The sequence below is a fragment of the Orbicella franksi genome, chromosome 1 (genome assembly GCF_964199315.1).
Source record: "Orbicella franksi chromosome 1, jaOrbFran1.1, whole genome shotgun sequence".
Taxonomy (NCBI): domain Eukaryota; kingdom Metazoa; phylum Cnidaria; class Anthozoa; order Scleractinia; family Merulinidae; genus Orbicella; species Orbicella franksi.
This window is the reverse complement of record NC_138145.1, coordinates 25,967,396-25,988,881: the sequence shown is the minus strand read 5'-3', so window position 1 is coordinate 25,988,881 and position 21,486 is coordinate 25,967,396. Positions and strand designations below refer to the sequence as shown.

Genomic DNA, 21,486 nt, shown 5'->3' with positions numbered 1-21,486 from the left:
AACTAGATTTTGATGGTCTGTCAGTACGGTTTCTCTGCACTTTGCAGAAATATCTCACATAACTGTTTTAGCAAGTCAGAAAAATGATCATACAGAGCCGTGTATAGTAAACATACCCTAGCATACTCCACAGCAGCTTGAATAATGTTCAACTCTCTAAATCTCTCAAAGAAGGTGTGGCAGTACTCCTCATGAGCTATGTGGACTCCACCTAAAATAACTTCATAGGCGGAGAGACGATCAAGGTATTGAAGAAGCTTCAGACGGTACATACAAATGTCTCTTTGCTCCAGATTGAAACTGATAAAAAAAGGATTTACTTCAAATAAATATCAGCAAAATAGCTTAGGAATATATTAGAAAATAGAATGTAGAGTACCCATCATCATGTGCATAAATTAGATGGCAACCTGAGAAAATCCTAATCCAAAAGATGATACACTTGTTGAACCAAACAATGGATGATCAAACTTAAAGGTCTCTTGACTGATCCAAATTACATCACTCATTTTTCAGCATTTTACAGTACCATGTACTACATGTATACCTCTGAATTACTCAAAAAGATAGTGTCCACTGGGGACACTTCTTGCCTTTTTCTTTATAGTGGTGATGATCAATAGCCCTCTCCTAGGTAAGTTTTCTTATTTGCATTGCAACAAAAGTCAACATTCACACAAAGCAATTTCAGGCAGACACTGCATTTAGTTACCTGAAAGCTTCATTCATGACACTTACAGATTATCCAGGGGTGCTGGTGGATCTCCATGCACATGTATATCAGGGGTTTTATTAAAGTTTTTAGCAGAAGGACAACTGGTTTTCACAGGCAGGCGAAACATTTTGAATTGAGCTTTTTGATGAAAAAACCTTCCCTAGATGGTCCAACTAGGTGGGCAAAATCATCCTCACAGCCGGTTAATTTGCCTGGTGCCCAGCCCTTAATGAAACCTCTGCTATACATATACCAAACCTCTTTTGAGACAGTTCTCAACTCAAAAGGAGCTTGATGCTCTAACCTAAATTCACCTCCCATAAGAGACCACTTACTGGACTATGAGCAGGGCTACTTATATCAGATGTTTTCCTTGATGTGTTAATCTTTGTGTTTGAGCAGTACCTGACAAACTTTAAGGATTCCTCAAGCTCTCTACGTTTCTTCTTTCTCTCCTCATCATCTTCAAGCTCATCTTCTTTTGCCTTTATAATAAATGGCAAGGGTCCTTTTTCACAACCCACATTGTCCACTACCTTGGCATCTGTTCCATGAAGACCATAGCGCAGCAGCTGTTTTGCAGCCTCATAGTCTTCTGGTACTCTCTCCACACATTCATTCAGAACCCACAAACGATTCTTGACTTTACTCTGCAATGATACCATAATACTCTGTCACATGTCTCCAGTTGATGATAATTTTCAGCACTAGACTAGACAATCCCATTCAGACATGATGTAATATATCAAACATGAAAAGCTGTGGTTGACCACATTTCCAAACACCGAGAAGAGAGTGGAAACTACAACGCATAGCGGAGTATTTTTGACGAACTTCGAGGTGTTTGGAAATGTGGTCAAACACTGTCTTGAGTGTTTGAAATATCTTCTCAATTGAAACTAAAACTAAGGAGAAAATGGAGAAACAAAATTTATCGTAAAAAATCTATGCAAATTAAGATCAGATATCCAAACACTGTCATGGTCATGGTTTCTTTTGTTTAAACTTGATGAGTTATTAATGAGTTTGAGAAACCCCATTCTTTCCTCCTCAGGATTTGGTTCAACTTGCCTGCTCTCAGAGCGAGACATATTATGAACATCTGTATAATCTTGTGTTCAAAACCTTCAAATAAAGTAATACAAAATTCTCATTGTTGGTCACATGTACCAGGTAGTCATGGATTGAGGCTACAGAAACTCTGGATTTCCTCCACTGCTTCTGATAAACCAAGTCACTGTCTAATCCATATGTCTGTGCAAGGACTAGTGCTTCGCCATATTCCTCGTGTTCAATCTGAAACAACAAAACAAAGTTTGCTCAATGTCATAGAAAATTAGAACTGCCAAGTAACAAAAAAACCTTAATTTCAATGTCTCATTTTAAAAAAGGGTTTCAGAACTGAAGGTAGATCTTGTAAGAAGAAACAACACTAAAGAACCAATCACTGTTAAGATCACTGAACAATTTTACCTTCCTAGCATAGAGTTCCTCAGGTGTCGTGGACCTTAAACACACTAGTCGATATGTGCGGTGAAGAACTCTGCATAAAAGTAACATCCAGAAATAACTAAATTTTCTAAACTGTAATTGAAGAGTTTCTTTACAGTTAAAAACCTTCCAATATAAACATATACAATATTCCCCAGTATGACCATTGTCGTCAGTTAGTAACAGGTTATAATCTTATTTAGAAAACAGCCCTAAGAAAATACGTGTGCCGATTGGTTAAAAATCATGTTTCTATAACTCGATAGAAACACAGAACTAGCATGAGCTGTTGATGAATGAAGGCATGAGCAAAGAGAATTTACATTTTGATGATCAAAGTAAACAAGCTGTTTCTCTTTTTTCATCGTGGTGTTTTTTAAAAGAAATAGAAAACATGTTCTCTGTGTTTCTATCGAGTTATAGAAACACTCGTGAAAGTTTGGGAGAACTCCAAAAAGCTGTGGAAACACTTGCCTCCAGCTCATATTCCCACAGCGTTTCTCGTTCTCCCAAACTTCCACTCATGTTTCTGTAACTCAATAGAAACATGGTACATGGTTTCTATTTCTTAAATACTAGCAGTTCTATTCAAAACGAAGACATGCAGATTTCTTTCAATTGATTGTTACAATTACATCTGGAGTAAACAAAAAATATAGAGGCATCAATGAAGCACTGAAGTGAACTGAGCACAAAGCTTGAGTCCTTTCATTACCTGCGTATCTTAATAGGTGGTTGAAATCTTTCACTTTCAGTTAGGAAAAACATCACCTTAAAAACAAAAACTTATTATGTTAAAAACAAATTCTATTAAAATCAGCACATACATGTAGCAAAATATTAGCGACAGAAAAACCTTCTGTGGTGCCAAACTTGAAGTATGTCATCAGAGCAATGGGAGATTTCATTAAAAAACCAGCTGTCATGGTAATTTGACAGCATGGCAAATGCAGCTCAGTTTAGCAGCTGCCCCTTGAAGATGCTGCAATATCATCAACTCTCCTGAGATGATCAGACCAGAGTTTCTCAATGATCAGAATGCTAGATTCTAGTGCACACTACTTGATGTTTTAATCTGAACATTCTAGTCTAGCATCATCCAAAAGATAACAGCATGAGGGTAAAACAGAATGTATAACCTCCATACAAAACAAATACAGCTTTGAGTAAAAATAGTTTTTTTTTAGTCAATCAAATGCTAGTTTTATTGCCATTTACTTTGCTTTTCAGCAAGACACTGCATTTTACCTGGCCATCAATCAACTTAAAGGCATTCAGAAGGTTATCACTATGGGTTGTGACTGGAAGATTTCTTTTTTTCAAGGTTTAGAGATTGTTGTTATAATTGAAGGTTTTCGTGCAAAAAGGGCGTATATAGCTTTTTGGCAGATTTTTATTTTTGCAGGATCGAGCTAATTTTTGGCAGACTTACTTGTTTTGACAATACAAGCATCGTTCTGTAATTTATTGTTTTTGTTGATTTGTGCTTCGTTTTCGAGAAATAACGTATGCAAAACTCAGTTTTCCAAGGGTATTTTTTGGAGATCTTTTGTTGAATGAAAAACAAAAGAAACCTTTTGTTTTGCTACACGATAAATTCATAGAAGCTTGGCATTTGCCGCTAGTTTTATTAGTCAATATAATTACGCTATTCTCTTACTGTTGCTTCATTAGCACAAGCACATAAGGCGCTGAATTGGCCGGATTTGAGTTTGTTTTGTCGTGACACCAGTTCGATACGAGGTCCGTTGACAAAAGAGGAAACTAGTTAGAAAACCTGTTTAGCACAATGTTTTGATCTTGACATCAGAGTTGGCTCATCATCATCATCATCATCATCATCATCCTTGTCGTCATCATTCTCATCACTGTCTAACTCGCCTTCTCCCTTCTCTTCATTCTCATCATCGTTCCCATTATTAAGCACAAGCTTGGATCGCAAGCTCTTGATTTCATTTTCACACTACAAAAGAAAAGAAATGTAAAAAAAACATCATTATTTTGCTGACAGTGAGCTTTCCTTTTGTTGTAGTATTAAAACTCCATGCTGACAATTTCAATTTTCAAGAAATGCAAAGCATTCGGCTCAATATGACATTATTTTTTGAAACATTTAACCTTTTCTTTGTGGATTATACTTATAAAGCAATATTATAGTTAAATTAAAAGATAAACAAAACACAAAATTTGGAAAATAATGTGTTGACGACAAATTTGTTTCTTTCTAGACCTGAGCCATATTGATCATCTACAAGAAAAGGACAGAGAACACAAGTGAAAGTGATCTTTACAGTTGATGCTCCCGAGGGCTATTGGGTTGACTTCAGATCCTACCTGGACTATCTTAAAGTTGCAGCATACCTGTAAGACTATACAAAGTTGTACTGCAATACCATTACCAATGACAAGTTGTTAAACAATCTCTTAGGTTCTTTACCTCCAAGATAAGGAATCCTTTATCATAAGCAGCAGTAATGCATGACCATGGTTCACACTTTTCTGGACGGCTGCCAAGCAAGTTATGAAGACTGACATAGAGACACAGAAAGCTATGTTAGCAACAAATATTTACTTTTCTTATCTAATATTTTATCAATGCTGGGATAGAAGTGACTTAAGGATGGTGCCAACTTTTGTTAGTGTACACACGTTCTGTGCATCACACAAGGCATGGTTTAACAGCCACGCACCCGCTAAGGTTTGCAGTGACGTAATCAACTATGTTATCAAGTATGCAACTAAAATGAAAGCAAAATTTTTCTACTGTGACTAAATCAAGTTTAATGAATCTGTACTAAAACCAGGAATGCCAGAATAGCAGCATATCGCTAACCACTAATTATTAACGGCTTCCAGCTGAAAAACTAGCTGTTATCTATTGAAAATTATACTGAAATCCAACTGCAAACATGTACTTGCAGATGGCGTAATGCGCACGCAAAACAAGTGTGAGAGATGCAAATGTTTCACTTTGTGGGGAGGTGACAGGAAAAAATGTAATGGGCACTGTAAAAGTTTTCAAAAAAGATGAATAACTAGTGTGACAACTAATGCAACTAGTGCGACAACTAATAACTAGTGCGACAATCTCAGATAGTGCAGAGTGCAATTGTATTGATACTGTAGCTCTGGCATGGCAGTCGCACAAGTACTCCACCCCTGCTCAGTTCACTTCCGGTTTGTATTTACCTTGGTAGTCTGCTAAGGCTTTTCCCCTAAGCAGTGTGTATGTTTCATGGTTGTATTTTGCTTCATTCAAGGTCCAAAAATTACTCAATATTTTATTACTGTCTGTTGCGACAGTCTTTAAATTTTACTCTGGTGTTTTACTTTGATTTTTGTTCATTTAAAATTCAATATTACATTTAAGCAGTAAACATGACAATTTAGCTTTTCATGCCAACTTGTAGCTTGGTACTTGTAGCTTTTCATGCCAACTTGTAGCAAAGGTATGCAAAATAAAACCCTTGTTTTCTCCAAAACACATGGAGGATTTGCTTGTTTTTTCTGTCACCACTGGAGGTAAATGAAAGAAAGTTAAATATCTGATGAAGAAATGGAAGAGAAACGATTTTGTTTTACTCAAAACGTAATTTTTTTCAGCAATAAAGAAGAGCTAATTCAATTATCAGATAGTCACAGAATACCACATTCTTTTTCTTTTGCTGGTGCCACCTTTGTTGTAAACAATAACACAATTCAAAATTAATACACAACAGTATCGATAGAACAACGGAGAAGTGTTTCAACAAGAAGTATTGAAGGTAAACAGTGCTACTTGGCCGATATTATATTCTGCATTGGTGGATGAGTCTCCTCAAAGACTGATTAAATTAATTTGTGCTTTCATTAGATGATACGGCATCTGCAGCAATATTTGAGCACTTTCCTGGTTCTTTTGTCACAAATTTACAATTTGAAGAGTATTAAAGCGACCATCTCAGAAACTTTTTGGTCTCTCTTACAGATGCAATTAAGGCAAGAAATAAATAAGCTGCTAAGGAGAAGTGATACATTTCCCTTCTTTATTTGAACCCTGACAAACTCACTATTGTAGTTTGAAAATTTTGAACCGACCTTTGGGTAATTCTAAAAGATATGCATCCACAGTAACATTTCAGTTTTGCTCTAAAAAGGGAGAAGTGGCACTAATTGAAATATAACTGCCGTCCTTGTTCACATCACATGAGATATAAAACTAAAACTGCATGGAAACATAGTGTATAACACTAGCGATGCTAGAACACATGCGTCTTACATGTTGCGTTCTACCATAAGGAAAACCACTCAACATTTGTGTAATCCGTATGTAATGTATCCTCTGCCTAATACATAGAAGATACGAATGCTAACTTATCTGCCATGCCTATAGAGCAAATTGGTTTTGTTCTAAAGAGAATAGTACCACAAGGAGAGCAAGGGGTTTTCTGAAACAAATATATGGCTTTGCAATGTTCATACTCAACCGGCGTAGGTGGGACATGTCTTTCATAGAGTGCACAAGTACCTCTCCCACCCCACCCCCAACCACTTCCTTGCCTCTAGACTAATTAATTAATTGAAATTAATTAATTAATTAATTAAAATAAACATTAAAGTTTACACCTTAGCACCTTAGGACTTACTTTCCATAAAGCCTTAGTTCCATAGTGCCTTAGCGGATGGCAGCCCCCAAAACCATCCCAATAGTCCACTTTGCACTAAAAAACACGTGGTAACCCCTACATTTTATGTTATAAAATGGAGGTGGCAAGCCTATTCAACACATGATCAGTTTCTGGTTGTAAGGAAAAGCTATTTCAGACTGTATTTTAGCTGAACCAGAGGAAGGCTGTCATAGACGCTAAAAGCACTGATGCAATTACCAAAAGTGGTTTTTATGTTACCAGTTACCATGTAGTTTTAAGATCTTTATAAACGTGTTTGCTTTCCTGTATGTAAGGGCAAATTCAAATGGAATCTGTGAAGAAATATCCTTTCCTTCTTTTCCAGAAAAATGCTGATGTCAGCATTTTTGTTGAGATTCAAGGCTAATTATCTTGAAAAAATGTGTGGCTACCCCCATTTTTCTTTGTGGATTCCAATAGACCTTGCAAAGATCTACTTTATCCGCATGGTCCTAATCTGGCACAAAAACTTTTGTATTTAGTAGGCACCATCCTTAAAATATTACAGTTTTTACTCACTTTAAAACTCACAGTAGCAAGGAGCTGTTTTGAACATTAGTATTAGTCATCATTTCATGGCTATTCCAAGCACAGGCCTAACTGAGATTTTTTTCAACCAGAAGCCACAAAAATGTTAATTTATTCTCCATACCTTTGTTCCGTGGATGATACAGTTAATGCTCCTATGCTGTGAGACAGAATTAAAGCCTGGTAGGACAACAATGTAATAAGCTTAACACATTCATTTGGTAAATTTTTCACTTGAAATGCTGGCACATGGGTAGATTGGGTGGGAGATGAGTCACCTATGCCTCCCCTCCCTTGCACGACAACTACAGTCATGGACTGGGTCAAAAAACCTATTAGACAGTGCACATTGACCTACAGGGGTACATAGAACCTGGACAACATTGTTAGTTGTAGAAGTATCTGACCAAACAGAATCTTTGGTATTCTAACAAGTAACACACAGAAGTCTTTGGTTTTAATACGTCAGATAACAAGTTTGTCCGCTCAAAGTACACATGTTGTGCTAGTAGTCCATAATCTTTGTTTAATTTAATTTAATTCCCATTTGTTTACTTTTGATATTTATTTGGTTGAAGTATTTACACATGAATGATAAAGTAACACTAAAACATTATTTTTTCAGGTTCATCTCACCTCCTCAGTCCACCAATTAACATCCATTAAACCATAAAAGGAAGTATCTAAGAATGTAAACAATTAAAACAACATCAGTTTTAAAGGTTATAAAACCCTCAATTAGACCAGAAAAACCTAATAAAAATAATGTTACAAGAGCCAATAATACAACAGATGTTTTCCATTATTACATGAAGCCTTAGTTGGAAAAGTACAAAGAAATTTACAGTACATAAGTTGAGGCTTGCCTTGCTGTTATTGAAATTCACTATTAGTATCATAATCTCTATCAGTATTACCAGAAATCTGTGATTAGTAATTAACACTGATCATCAATGATGGGAAACATCTTCAGCTATATTTTATCAACTGTTCCACCTAATATGTAAAAGGTGCATTTTTTTAAAACCAACCCTTGGTAGAATCCAATGGTTTTGATGCTGGGAATCCAGGACGTTCTTCGTGATGTTTGACTGGAGGCTGCCAGGAATTGAACATAAGAAAAACTGCCATGTATCACAAAAAAAACAGCAGAGATGCCAAATAAAATAACCTAAAACTATGGCTGGTGTCTGTGATTTCTTTGCTATACCTGTATGTTACAGTTATTTAAGAGATGACATACATTGTAGCTGCATCATTGTGACTGTTGGACATACTTTTAAAGCCAGGTTCTAATATACAATTCGTGTTATTCTACCAATTCAGTTCACTACACTTAGATGTAATTCATGAGGTGTGGTAAATTTTGCCAGCAAAAACCACTGAAACCTGCAATAGCTAATGACCAAGAGCCCCTTTAAAAAGTACCTGATCATCTTGCGTCCATGTTCTCTTATGCCTAAGTGATGGCACCTGCCACAAAGACAAGGCTCCTGACAAATGAAGGGCTGCCAGCTTGGTACCATCTGGGGACAGGGACATGTGAACCACACCATCCTAAAGGAAACCAAGATGTACATGCATCTTTGTGTGATAAGTTCCTAACATTAGCGTTAGTTGACATAATAAAGCAGGTTTCGTCTTACAGTGTATGTTAATTGTAAGTAAACAGGGAGTTGAACCTTTAATTCAATTCTATGTCCATCATTTTTACTTACCTCCTTAAGTGTCTTGAGCAAGACACTTAACTCTCACAGTGCCTCTCTCCACCCAGGAGTATAAATGGGTACCGGCAAATTGTTGGGGAAACCTAACAAATTGCGGGGGAGTGACCTGCGATGGACTAACATCCCATCCAGGGAGGGGGGGGGGGGGTAGAAATACTCCTAGCTGCTTCATGCTACAGAAATCGGGATAAGCTCCAGCAGCTATAAGCCATTCGGCTCCAAGGCTTCACTTTTTTTTTAACACTAAAACTAAATAAATTTCAACTAAAAGTGAATACTTATGACATGTTTTTTGGAGTTAGATGCATGTCAAGCTTTTCATCTCAAGATTACTGAGGAATAACATTACAGAGAGGTCTCTAACCTGTCCCTCAGTTCTTGGGTTAAGTAGCGGGAGACTTCTAAGCTTGTTTAAAATCCCAGATCCAGCCTGAATCATAAATACAACTATGTTAAAACATCTCTAAGTGATGCATCATCACAATAAGTTTTAGCTTTGGAGGAAAATTAAAAAGTTACTTCAACAAACTTGTCAGCTCACTGCATTCACAGATGCTGCGACCAACCTTAATAAACTTAGTGCCTTCATCTTCGATGAGACTGTAATGTGGATACCCTGAAAGAATCCTCCATGCTGTCAAACCACACTGAGAGGCTGGGCATGACTCATCTGTTTTTAAACAAAACAAATCTTGATATTAGCAATTATTAGCTTACACTTTTAAAATGTATGATGACAAATAGCTAAAATAAGTTACAAGTCTCCTATGCACCCATAATTTGGGTTGTCATGCAATGTTGTGGGAGGTGTGGTGGTCTCACGGTTAGTGCACTCATCTCTGGATCAAGCGGTCCAGGCTCAAGCCCTGGCTGGGGACATTGTGTTGTGTCCTTGGGCAAGACACTTTACTCTCACGGTGTCTCTCTCCACCCAGGTGAATAAATGGGTACTAGCGAACTTAATGCTGGGGGTAACCCTGTGATGGACTAGCATCCCATCCAGGGGGGAGTAGAAATACTCCTAGTCGCTTCATGCCACTGAAACTGAGATAAGCTCTGGCCTGATGAGCCAGTTAGCTTGTATGCAGACTTTACCATGCAATGTTCCCAGTGGGGGAGGACCATTGCATGACAACCCAAATAACCAACATGCAGAAGACTAACAGTATGCTAACAGTTTCACAGTATGCAATTTCATTTCCCAAGAGAATGGCTGTGTATTTCATGAAAAAAGCATGGGAATAGTGTGACCAAAGGAAATGGTGAAGTGATTTTCCAATTCCTCTAGTTTAAATTAGAAAAGAGAAATACCTCTGAAGATATTCTTTTTTTCCAAAACATCTCCAGTGGAATGGAACGTTCTATTTGATTTACCACTGGAACAACAAGTTTTACATCCGCTGTCCACTTGTTAAGATTATAGTTTCTTTTTATACTCACCTGTCGAATTTCTCTGCCCCTGACCAATAAGACTGCCAATAATCAACAGGCTGTGCTGAGGATGATACACAACACTGCAAACTCCATGAGGTAGAACATTGGCAAAGGAGAATGTGTGGTTCTTTTGGAAACCATTGGTAGAGCTAAAAGAAAGACATTAATATTACAATGGTTTCCTTGCTATCATCATTATGATATTGAATATACATTGTGTAGTTCCAGAAAGTATCCATACCCTCCCCCCCCCCCCCCCATGGAGGGTCACGGAAATTCCAAGGGGTAGGGGGCCTTACAGAGGTAAATTTCCAAAGGGGAGGGGGGCTACTCAAGGAGTTTTCTTTCCAGTGGGTCTGAAATGCGATTGAATGAACGCTACAGTACTTTCCCAATCGATTCAGGTAACCAAACCAACAGAAATGTTCCATCTGTTGAGAAATAAATGTTAGATTCTTTGTCATATATTTTCCATTTTTCTCCCAACGTCATACAACCAATAGCAATCCTGAGTATCCTGTTTGTTGGACGTCAAGTTGAACAAAATGCCAACGAAGAGGTGCAGCAATACATGAACAATGAAGTTGATATTTTATACTTCAAAGATTGTGCTGTATTTAGCTTAAATACAGCTCAGATACTTTTTCCAGCATTAATCATGTCGTCAATTAAATGCAATTCATACTTTGTTTATTTTGTTTGATACTCATACAAAATTATAACATGAAAAAGTACGTCTTTGTCTACAATGTAACTATAAACAGCTGCGGCTAAATTTTATTACAATTAATGAGTTAAGTCTTGTTTTTTTATGGATACGGAATTTCCGAGGGGGGGGGGGCAAGTGGAAAAATCATGGAAATTCCAGGGGGTGCGGGAGTACTGTGAAGCCCCCAGGGAACGGAAAATCCTGGGGGGTGGGGGGTCAACCTAGAAAAACCCTCCGTGGGGGGTATGGATATTTTCTGGAACCACACATTGTACCTAAATAAGATAATTACCTTTTTATTTACATTTTGTTTCTTCAAATTTCAATCAATAAGTTTCAACAATAAGCAAGTTTTGGTCTTAAATAATGCCCTATTCCCTCCTTAGGCCTTCTCACGCCACGTGGCATATAAGCCACCCATGAGGTCCCTGCAATGTTCCCTGTCCTGGGTGGTCTTTGCAGCCCTATGACTAACCTAATTCTATCCTGATATTTGGGTGGGGGGAGTATTTCCTCTGGACACCGATTAACTTGAGTCAATGTTAACCTCATCAGAATCTTTGACTGTTCAAGATTACCTCAGTTCCACTCAATTTCCATGGGTTACATCATAATCATCATGTATGGAGTAAAATCTTTTATTCAATTAGTGATGAAGAAAGTACATATAAGGAGAAAATGCTTCTCTTCTCAAAAAAAAAAAAACCACACAATCTCTTTATTGTGATGCAGCACACAAACCTGACCAAATAGTTCTTAAGTTCACCACAATAATTTATCACTAACAGCTCTGCAGACCTGCAAAGAAGGACATTCAGTTTAGTGAAAATTACTAATTTATTATCAGACACCAGTCATATATCAATGTCAGAAAAATAACGATATCACTGACAGGTTCAAAAAATTTTAAATTACAACACAAAAAAATAAATTAATGTCAATTAATGTTAATCATCTTCTTACCACTGTGAGCTATGTTTATGCTCAATAAAAACCAATCCAGCTATGCAGTCACTGAGATCTGAAGGAATAGTTCCCACAGTCTAGATTGAAATGATAAAAACAGCATCTATAGTTAGTGCCTCAAACAAGCTCTACTTAAAAGCATCCATTTATTTTAATTAAAATCACGTCTTGACATTTTGTAACTTACCTGAGAAATTGTAAAGAGTAGCTCTCCAGCAAGGTCAAACACTACTATGTCACCAGAGCTAGTTGAAGAAAATTAAATAGAAATTAAAATATTGATGATGTTCTAACAGCCTTGCAAACATGTAAGTAAGCAAACTGGTCAACCCAATACATTACAAACCTGTAAGAACAAGCCAACATAGAACAGTCCTGACTCCAAGCCAACTTCCTCCATTGTGGAGAGTTGTCATCATCAACTGAAACCAAAAGATCAAGGAAAAATGCATTTACCAAGTGTTTCCAGAGAGTAACATCTGCTGGATTAAACAGCACAACCCAAGTTAATGACTGGTTTAACAACTCAATACTCTTGCATGCTGTAATTCAAAAGACAGGTAGCATTGACATAATATCTAGTCAAAAAGTATGGAAAAGCTTCGACAAAAGGGATCCTTAACATGTTTAACATTTCTTGAATTCTCCATCAATAAAGGGCTGCTGTATGTACATCTGATGGCAAGCTGTTAGAAATACAATCATTCTTTGTAAAGGAAGGCATTCATTCAAAGTTTATAATTTTCCTATCACAAGATTAGAGTTAGTTATGACAATGTTCCATGTCACGGTTTGTACTCAAGATTATTAACATATGTGTTTGTTACTGGCACTAATTATCTCTTAGCATAAAAGAATAATGTCAGATGTGCTTGCAACAAAATGGTCAAGTCAAAATGGTGCACCTACCAACACATTTTGCAACCACTGATTCAAAGTCGTCTATGAATGATCTACATAAGAAAACAATAAATTGGTAAATGTGGTAGATGACATATCAAACAGATAAGAAACTACTGTAGGTAAAAAAATTGCTTTCTTCTAACACTCAAGAATGCTTTTTACCACATTCCAAACACCTCAAAGTTTGTGACAAATACTCCACTGAACATTATATTTTCAACTTTCTTCTCTGTGTTTGGAAATTGTGTGGTTCCAGAAAATATCCATACCCTCTCCCCCCCCCCCCCCCCCCCCCCCAATGGAGGATCACAGAAATTCCAAGGGGTAGGGGAGTTTGAAATAGGTAAATTTCCGAAGGGGAGGGGAGCTACTCAAAGAGTTTTCTTTCCAGTCGGTGTGATATGTGATTGAATAAATACTGTAAAGTATATATGAAATAATTCATATTTGAACTGCGGTAGTAGATGAAAGTGAAGTATGATTATCGCAGTAAATTTTCCAATTTAAGCAACTGGAAAGAAGAAGCCTGAAAAAAAATCAGGGCTTCAACAAGATTCGAACCCGTGACCTCCGCAATACCGGTGCGATGCTCTACCAACTGAGCTATGAAGCCACACATTGGGAGCGAGGTCAATTAATTGAGTTCATATCTTCCCGTGAGTGAAATGATGTAAAGTATATATGAAATAATTCATATTTGAACTGCGGTAGTAGATGAAAGTGAAGTATGATCATCGCAGTAAATTTTCCAATTTAAGCAACTGGAAAGAAGAAGCTTCTTTCCAGTTGCTTAAATTGGAAAATTTACTGCGATGATCATACTTCACTTTCATGAATAAATACTATCGTGCTTTCCCAATCGATTCAGGTAACCAAACCGACAGAAATGTTCCATCCATTGAAATAAACGTTAGATTCTTTGTCATATCCTGAGCATCATGTTTGTTGGACATCAAGTTGAACAAAATGCTGATGAAAAGGTGCAGCAATATATGAACAACGAAGTTGATTTTATACTTTGAAGACCATGCTGTATTTAGCTTAAACGCAGCTCAGATGCTTTTTCCAGCACTAATCATACCATCAATTAAATGAGATTCGTACTTTGATTATTTCGTTTGATACTTGCACAAAATTATTCCCTGCTTTGGTCTTGCCGTAACTAGGTTATCACATGTTTTCATTGTTACCCATATAGTAAATAGTTTGCTAAGTGAGCAAAGTCAATTCAAAGCCATTTGTCTTGAACTATATATAACCGTGGACAGCGAGGGTTATTGGAGCAGTAGCCGGGATTTCATGTCATTTATAGAACAACTGAACAATGCGTGTTTCACGTATGACAAATTAAATAAATGGCACACAATGCATGCTGAAGCGATGACGTTTAAAAATTGTTCCTAGAAGATTGGAACATAAGCAGACAAACTGATTCTTAAACTAAACTAAACTTTAACCCTTTACTCCCTAACAGTGCCATTTGGCACACAACGTCATAACTTTGTAAATATTTGAGAGATTTCTATGAATTTTTGCTGCAAAAATTTCCTTGTAAAGATCTGCTCATTGAAGGCACAAAATTGTGACCTCCTCCTATCTAAGGCATGGTTGACCACCCCCATTACTTTCCAATTTCTTTTTTGAGATGTGCATGGAATGCAAGACTTGTTTCACATCAAGCTATGTACTAAGACCTGCTAAATAAGCTATAGTTCAGGGGCATACCTATGATATTTGAGAACTGGTACATGTTGGAAGCTTTTCAGTTTCACATTTTAAAACAATTTCTCTCAAAATGACTACCTCCTTCACAGACAAAGCATATGACTTAATTGATGTATTCCTTTGGTGAAAGAAGAAATAAAAGGCATTTGGGAAACAGCTGTTTGGAAAAAATGTTGCGTGACAGCTTTACTGCATGGGTAAAGTAATTCAATATGTTATTTTGACCATGCATAAATTAAAACTTTGACTGGCTCATTTGAAAGAGCTTTATGTATGCTCCGAGATTCTTGTATGAAACTTATTTTAATTTAATGAAGAAAAAGTCAGCTGCCATGCCATCTGGGAGTGAAGCACTTCTAAGTCAGTTGTTTATTGGTTTAAACGCTGGTTCAAACATTTTAACATGACATGAAGGAACATGCCGCATCTGCAGTCTACCGTGAAAAAGTACGTCTTCGTCTACAATGTAACTATAAACAGCTGCGGCTAAATTTTGGCACAATTAATGAGTTGTCTTGTTATTTATGGATACCAAATTTCAGAGGGGTAGGGGGGCCCAAGTAGAAAAAATCATGGAAATTCCAGGGGGTGGGGCCAGTACCGTGAAGCCCACCTGGAATGGAAAATCCTGGGGGGTGGGGGGTCAAACTGGAAAAAACCCTTTGTGGGGGGTGTGGATATTTTCTGGAACCACACATTTAGTAGACTGTTCACAGTCCCCTATTTTTCCGTGAGATCGTAGATGTCGATTGTTGAGTTCGATGAGCCACCATCTTGGTCTCTTGATGCGAGCGAAACTGGGGAGAGTACAAAATGCCCGTGGGTAGTGGCGGTTGGGCTTAATAGCGTGGGGGTGACGGGGCAGAAAAAATAGGGAGACTGTAACAGCTTCACTTTGTCTGGTGTTCACTACGTTAGTTGCTCCAGCAACGGCAACACCTGATTGGTCGAAGGGACAATAGAGTTTATCAGAGCGTAGCAGAGCGTTGACAACTTGAGTGACAGAAAGTGACATTCATCACTTCGCGGCTCGGCCAAAATGGCAGCGATTTCAAGAGAATTTTGTGGAAAATGTTTTGATTTTGATCGTCTGTCTGCTTCTTGTCTTGGAGGATTGGTGTTAAAGCGCAAGCAAAAGGAGACCATTTCTCGTTTACTCGAAGGAAAGGATGTTTTGGCGGTTCTTCCAACTGGTTTTGGCAAGAGTTTACTATATTAAAGTTTCATTTTGGCGAAGGAAATGGCTGAAAGCTCCATTGGTTGTTCTTATTTCCAACTGAAATTTTACCGTTAATGCCACAAAGACAGCACGCATCTGAATAATTGAAGAAGCTAGTCATAAAAGGGGATAAGTGATGATTTTGGTTGCTTTTCTTTTTTCTTGCTCCAAATTAGCTGAATTTTTGCATGTGGTCTTCAATGTAATAGAAAAACGTGTTCCTGTATTTTTGCCGCTGGTTTTTGCTTCGCTTTATAAAGACGCCGCTAGGAAAACCGAGTGGTTTTTTGCATACGCAATATCCTGAAAACGAAGCAAGGTTTAGCGCAAAAACTACGGGACATTGCTAAACATACCTAAACAAAACTCTATGCGAAATTTGGAGCGTTTTCGACAAAGTTCACTTTTGATTAAAATACCTAACGCCCTTTTCCCGCCGAGGCTGCAAATAAACGAAGGCGAGCCTTTGTTATGATAAACAGAGCCGATCCTTTGTTATAATAACCAAGCCAAGCCTTTGTTATAAGTCGAAGTCTCGCCTCGGTTTATCATAACAAAGGATCGGCCCGCCGCGACCGCAGGGACTTTGATCTCACTTAGAAAGCAGCAAAATGTCAATTTCACGCAACGTATAAGCTCAAAAATGTTGATTTTAGGTCAAAAAAGGTTTAAATGTTGATTTCACGTTAATGCATGACGGCAAGGATGTTGGTTTCACTTAGAAACCAGCAAAATGTCAATTTCACGCAGCGCATAAGCTCAATGATGTTGATTTCAGGTCTAAGTAGGTTAAAATGTTGATTTCGCGTTAACGCGTGACGGCAAGGATGTTGGTTTCACTTAGAAACCAGCAAAATGTCAATTTCACGCAGCGCATAAGCTCAATGATGTTGATTTCAGGTCTAAGTAGGTTAAAATGTTGATTTCACGTTAACGCGTGACAGCAAGGAGGTTGATTTCTCTTAGAAACCAGCAAAATGTCAATTCCACGCAACGTATAAGCTCAAAAATGTTGCTTTTAGGTCAAAAAAGGTTTAAATGTTGATTTCACGTTGACACGTGACGGCAAGGATGTTGGTTTCACTTAGAAACCAGCAAAATGTCAATTTTACGCAGCGCATAAGCTCGATGATGTTGATTTCAGGTCTAAATAGGTTAAAATGTTAATTTGACGTTAACGCGTGACGGCAAGGATGTTGGTTTCACTTAGAAAACAGCAAAATGGTAGGAGCCCATGATGGGCTCCTGAAAATGGTAATTTCACGCAACGTATAAGCTCAAAAATGCTGATTTCAGGTCAAAAAAAGGTGTAAATAAAAATAAAATGAAACAAATAAACATTTCAATAAACACTTTTTCAAATACGGCAACGTCTTCAATGGCTAAAAAATCACGAGATAAAACATAGTTTTCGACAAACGCGATCGTAGCTTTATGTCACGCACCGCCATAACTTCCAAGTTCAAAATGCGCTGGTACCTCTTATACCTGATGAGGATAACAACTTTGGCGGCTGTTTAGTTTTGGATTTAAGAATTTGATGACTCCACGTGAAAACACTCTATAAATAGGGCTGACAGATTAACAGATTAACCCTTCTGCGCAACGTACGGGTCTCCATACATCTGCATGTCCCCTGATCCCAGAAGCTCAAAACACTACAAATCATGCCGATTTGAAATAAAATCAACGCAAACTGGATCACAGATCTGTTACAATCGATCGCCACTTGCTGGCCATTATTATGTTTAAACCTAGTTACCAGTTCGAGAAACGTCCGCAGAACGTAATCGCAATGCATGCCGGGAAGGGTCTTTACACCTCGTGCGTGGGAAGACATGGCGGTCGATACAAGACAAATTTTATAAGTCTAAAACCAGTTCTCGCTTTCCAAACTTTGACGCTAGCAACGCTTGGCAAATGGGCCACAACTCACCAGAGGGTATTTTTCTTGGGCAAGAACTGCTCTTGGACTTTGCCACCTGGCTCGATCTGACTTCGAAGGCCGATAACACGATTACGGTATATCAGCTGCCTTCGAAGTTTCAGAACACATTTTGATTCTTTAAAACGTGCTGATGACTTACGGGTTTATCGAGGCTTTATGATGCCTCTCAACCACCAGGTAGGCACACAAGGTACTTTAAAACAATGCTTAAGATATTAGTTGACAGAGCTCTAATGCGGCACATCTCTTTTTTGTTTGATGGCATTTCGTTTGACGCTCGATCGATTCACGTGTTGTGTTCACGTCACAATAACCGGTGTAAACAATCCGTTCCCAGATTTCCGCTCTATATGCTGTGGGATTTGGTTTTGACTTCATACACTATAAACAGTCTGCCTGTTTGCTGTTCAACAAATAAACTCCTAAAGACATGGCTAGGAAAAGCCAAGTTTTTTGCCTACGTTTTAACTCGAAAACAAAGCAAAAACCAGCGACAAAAATACAGAACCACATTTTTCTATTACATTGAAGACCCCATGCAAAACTTCAGCTAATTTGGAGCAAGAAAAAAGAAAAGCAACCAAAATCGTCACTTATCCCCTTTTATGACTAGCTTCTTCAATTGGAATTCTCTGTGGGCTTTGCCGCTTTTTTTGGAGTCAGAGAAGAGTTCTTCCGTCCCGCATTCATTCGACTCAACTTAGTAAACCTTCAAAATGTTTCGAAATTCACAGTAACATGTATTCATATCATCATCCCTGATTTGACAGGTTTTTTCTCAGGGGAGGAGATTATTAATTGACTTGATTAACGGAGGCGCCAAACTGGCGGCTGCGCCCCTTTAACACGAGACAGAGTGAAGCTGTTGCAGTCTCCCTATTATTTCCGCCAGCCGTGCCCTCCACCACCCCTACCCACGGGCATCTTGTACTCTCTCCAGTTTCGCTTGCATCAAGAGATCAAGATGGCAGCCTGTCGAGCTCAACGATCGACATCTACGATCTCATGGAAAAATAGGGGACTGTGAACAGTCTACACATTTGGTAAAAAAAACAGTTTCTCTTATTTGATATATTGCATAAATATCAACAAATTTAATTTGACTTCTACAGTATTAAATCACTAAATTAAGCTAGTAAATGCATTGAAAACATACATTTAAGGGACAAAACTAGTGTCTGACCAAATCAGTAAGCTCGTATTTCAGCTCTAGGTAGCAAATAGTTGTAAGCATTTGATTTTCAGGCAAATTCTAACTCTAGCACACTTTCTTCTGTTATCTCCATCATGTTTCCCAATGAAAATGAAAGCACTGACCATGGAAATAAGGCTATTGAAGAATACTTTTACGCATAATAATTGATGATATTACCTTATTTCAATAAAACTATCTTGAAGCACTGCAAGGAGCTTTCCATCACTAAAGAAAAAAACAATTGCATGTGTATATGTTGTGGTTTAAATCTAACTTAGGTTCATTTTATTTCCTTGACTTGAGGTCTATTCTTCAGTTTACAGCTTGGTTACAACAAAGGGACCATATTTTAAGAGGTAACCAAGGTCCCAAAATTTATTTACCTCTAATGATCAATTAACATGCAGCAAAATTATAATTGGTCATTTATTGAACTTTGTGCTGTACAGTTCAGGGAGTAAACATGGCCATATATTCAACTTGACCTTGAACTACAAGCTCAGCTGATTTTAATATCGTTCGCCCAATTAATCGACCCTGAACTGCACTCTCAGTTCAATTGAAACTTTTATGATTTTTATCTACACAATGTACCTGGACAAGGCAAACTGCCAACTGAGTGAACTGTTGATGATTTTATACAGCTGTGCTGGGAGGCCAAGAATTTGATTGCTGCCACTGAAATTGAATACATGTAACAATAAATTATTATTATAAAATTATACACCATTATTTAATGTACTAAATTATTTTTTACAAAATTACTTTTACCCCTCAGTTTTCAAAACCTACTAATGATAAATAAACACATTTTAGACTCTCATAAGGAAAATCTTTTTAACTGAAAACATTAAAACTGGTCGCAAGGGAGTTTTTCGTTTCCAAACGACCTTTCTCGCATTCCAACAAACAATAGCGCCGAGTCGAGGTCAGGGTGGACAAAAATACAGCAAATGTATGAAAATGTCCACCCCAACCTCACTCTGATGTTATTGTTCAAATGCACTGAAGCAGAATGCGGGAAAGGTCTATTGATGTTAATTCAATATTTTATCTAAATTAATTTAAAGGTCACCAAGTGGGGTCAAACATTGTAAAAATTGGTGCCACATTTAATTACCTAATAGTATACTGAATTCCCCTCAGCAACCACCAAAAGGAATCTACAACAAGAAAAAGAAAATAAATAATAGGTAACATGGAATGTAACAAACCTATATCAAAATTAGCACATGAATGAATAGCCTGTACATTCATTTCTGCATTGTACCAATAATAATTATTGTTCAATCAATATAGTGTGACACAAAACTCTGGGGCTGAATACTTCGTACATGTACCTATTCAACACCAAACTTACTTGCCAGATGAGCACTACTAAAAAAAAAATGCATATCAATGCATCTAAGTATGTATCATCAAAACTTATTACTGTTACTAATTCAGAAATAAAGAACAGTCTTGGTTATCCATATAAATTATAGATACAGTATGTCTGTATCATACGAGTAGGTAAAGTAAGTTGTCAACTCCCTGGGTCCTGTTGCACTTTATAGGTACAGGAAAGAGATTAGAAAAGTTTGGGTCCCTTAGGGTTGAAGTGAACTTCTTAAAATAAAAGATGTCAATTGTATCCTTTGCCATTCTCCATTGCCTAAGTTATTATTTGGGTAAGATATTAATAATTTTAAAAAAATAACAATAAAATACTTTGTGCAACTGTCAAGAACTTCTTTGGCAGAGATCCCCTCAGCTGACCAATATCAAATCCTGTCTTGTTCTAGAAGAAAACACCAGATACATTTAAAGTTAATCTTTGATCCCATGCTGAGCCTCATCTAATTAATGTTGTGTTATTTTCATATGTTAGTGATAGCCTTCTAGTTGAAGAATATTTCTAACAAAATCATGAGGTTAAATATCTTATCCAGGCTATTATGTCTCTTATTACACTAATTTCACTTACTACTATTGCAAAACTTCTTAGCAACAACTCAAATTTCATCTAATTAATGTTGTGTTATTTTCATATGTTAGTGATAGCCTTCTATTTGAAGAATATTTCTAAATATGTTATCCAGGCTATTATGTCACTCATTACACTAATTTCACCTACTAGTATTGCAAAACGTCTTAGCAACATCTCAATTTGGCAAGATTCCTGTATAATCCCATGCTTATCAAACTGTAGCTAGTTTTGCTTTATTTGTGATTTTTGTCTGTGTGCAAAACATAGTATAAAAGAAATATCCTCAACTG

The 21,486-nt window shown here is 37.4% G+C and overlaps 1 protein-coding gene across 1 annotated transcript in view; it reads right to left on the bottom strand.

The window, feature by feature from the left end:
• The window catches only part of LOC145499317 (NBAS subunit of NRZ tethering complex-like), a 57,971-nt gene that overhangs the window by 35,457 nt on the left and 1,028 nt on the right, over window positions 1–21,486 (bottom strand). The window contains exons 2-24 of the mRNA XM_081478823.1: window positions 20,938–21,007; window positions 20,348–20,390; window positions 19,822–19,905; window positions 19,405–19,452; window positions 13,147–13,190; window positions 12,584–12,659; window positions 12,425–12,482; window positions 12,235–12,314; window positions 12,013–12,069; window positions 10,569–10,711; window positions 9,695–9,798; window positions 9,493–9,558; window positions 8,830–8,958; window positions 8,433–8,499; window positions 8,038–8,084; window positions 7,526–7,581; window positions 4,644–4,734; window positions 3,984–4,169; window positions 2,922–2,977; window positions 2,189–2,258; window positions 1,886–2,011; window positions 1,121–1,365; window positions 117–300 (exon numbers count right to left, since the gene is read on the bottom strand). Coding sequence (XP_081334949.1) covers window positions 117–300; window positions 1,121–1,365; window positions 1,886–2,011; window positions 2,189–2,258; window positions 2,922–2,977; window positions 3,984–4,169; window positions 4,644–4,734; window positions 7,526–7,581; window positions 8,038–8,084; window positions 8,433–8,499; window positions 8,830–8,958; window positions 9,493–9,558; window positions 9,695–9,798; window positions 10,569–10,711; window positions 12,013–12,069; window positions 12,235–12,314; window positions 12,425–12,482; window positions 12,584–12,659; window positions 13,147–13,190; window positions 19,405–19,452; window positions 19,822–19,905; window positions 20,348–20,390; window positions 20,938–21,007 — 2,130 coding nt within the window. The remainder of the gene's footprint in view (window positions 1–116; window positions 301–1,120; window positions 1,366–1,885; window positions 2,012–2,188; window positions 2,259–2,921; window positions 2,978–3,983; window positions 4,170–4,643; window positions 4,735–7,525; window positions 7,582–8,037; window positions 8,085–8,432; window positions 8,500–8,829; window positions 8,959–9,492; window positions 9,559–9,694; window positions 9,799–10,568; window positions 10,712–12,012; window positions 12,070–12,234; window positions 12,315–12,424; window positions 12,483–12,583; window positions 12,660–13,146; window positions 13,191–19,404; window positions 19,453–19,821; window positions 19,906–20,347; window positions 20,391–20,937; window positions 21,008–21,486) is intronic.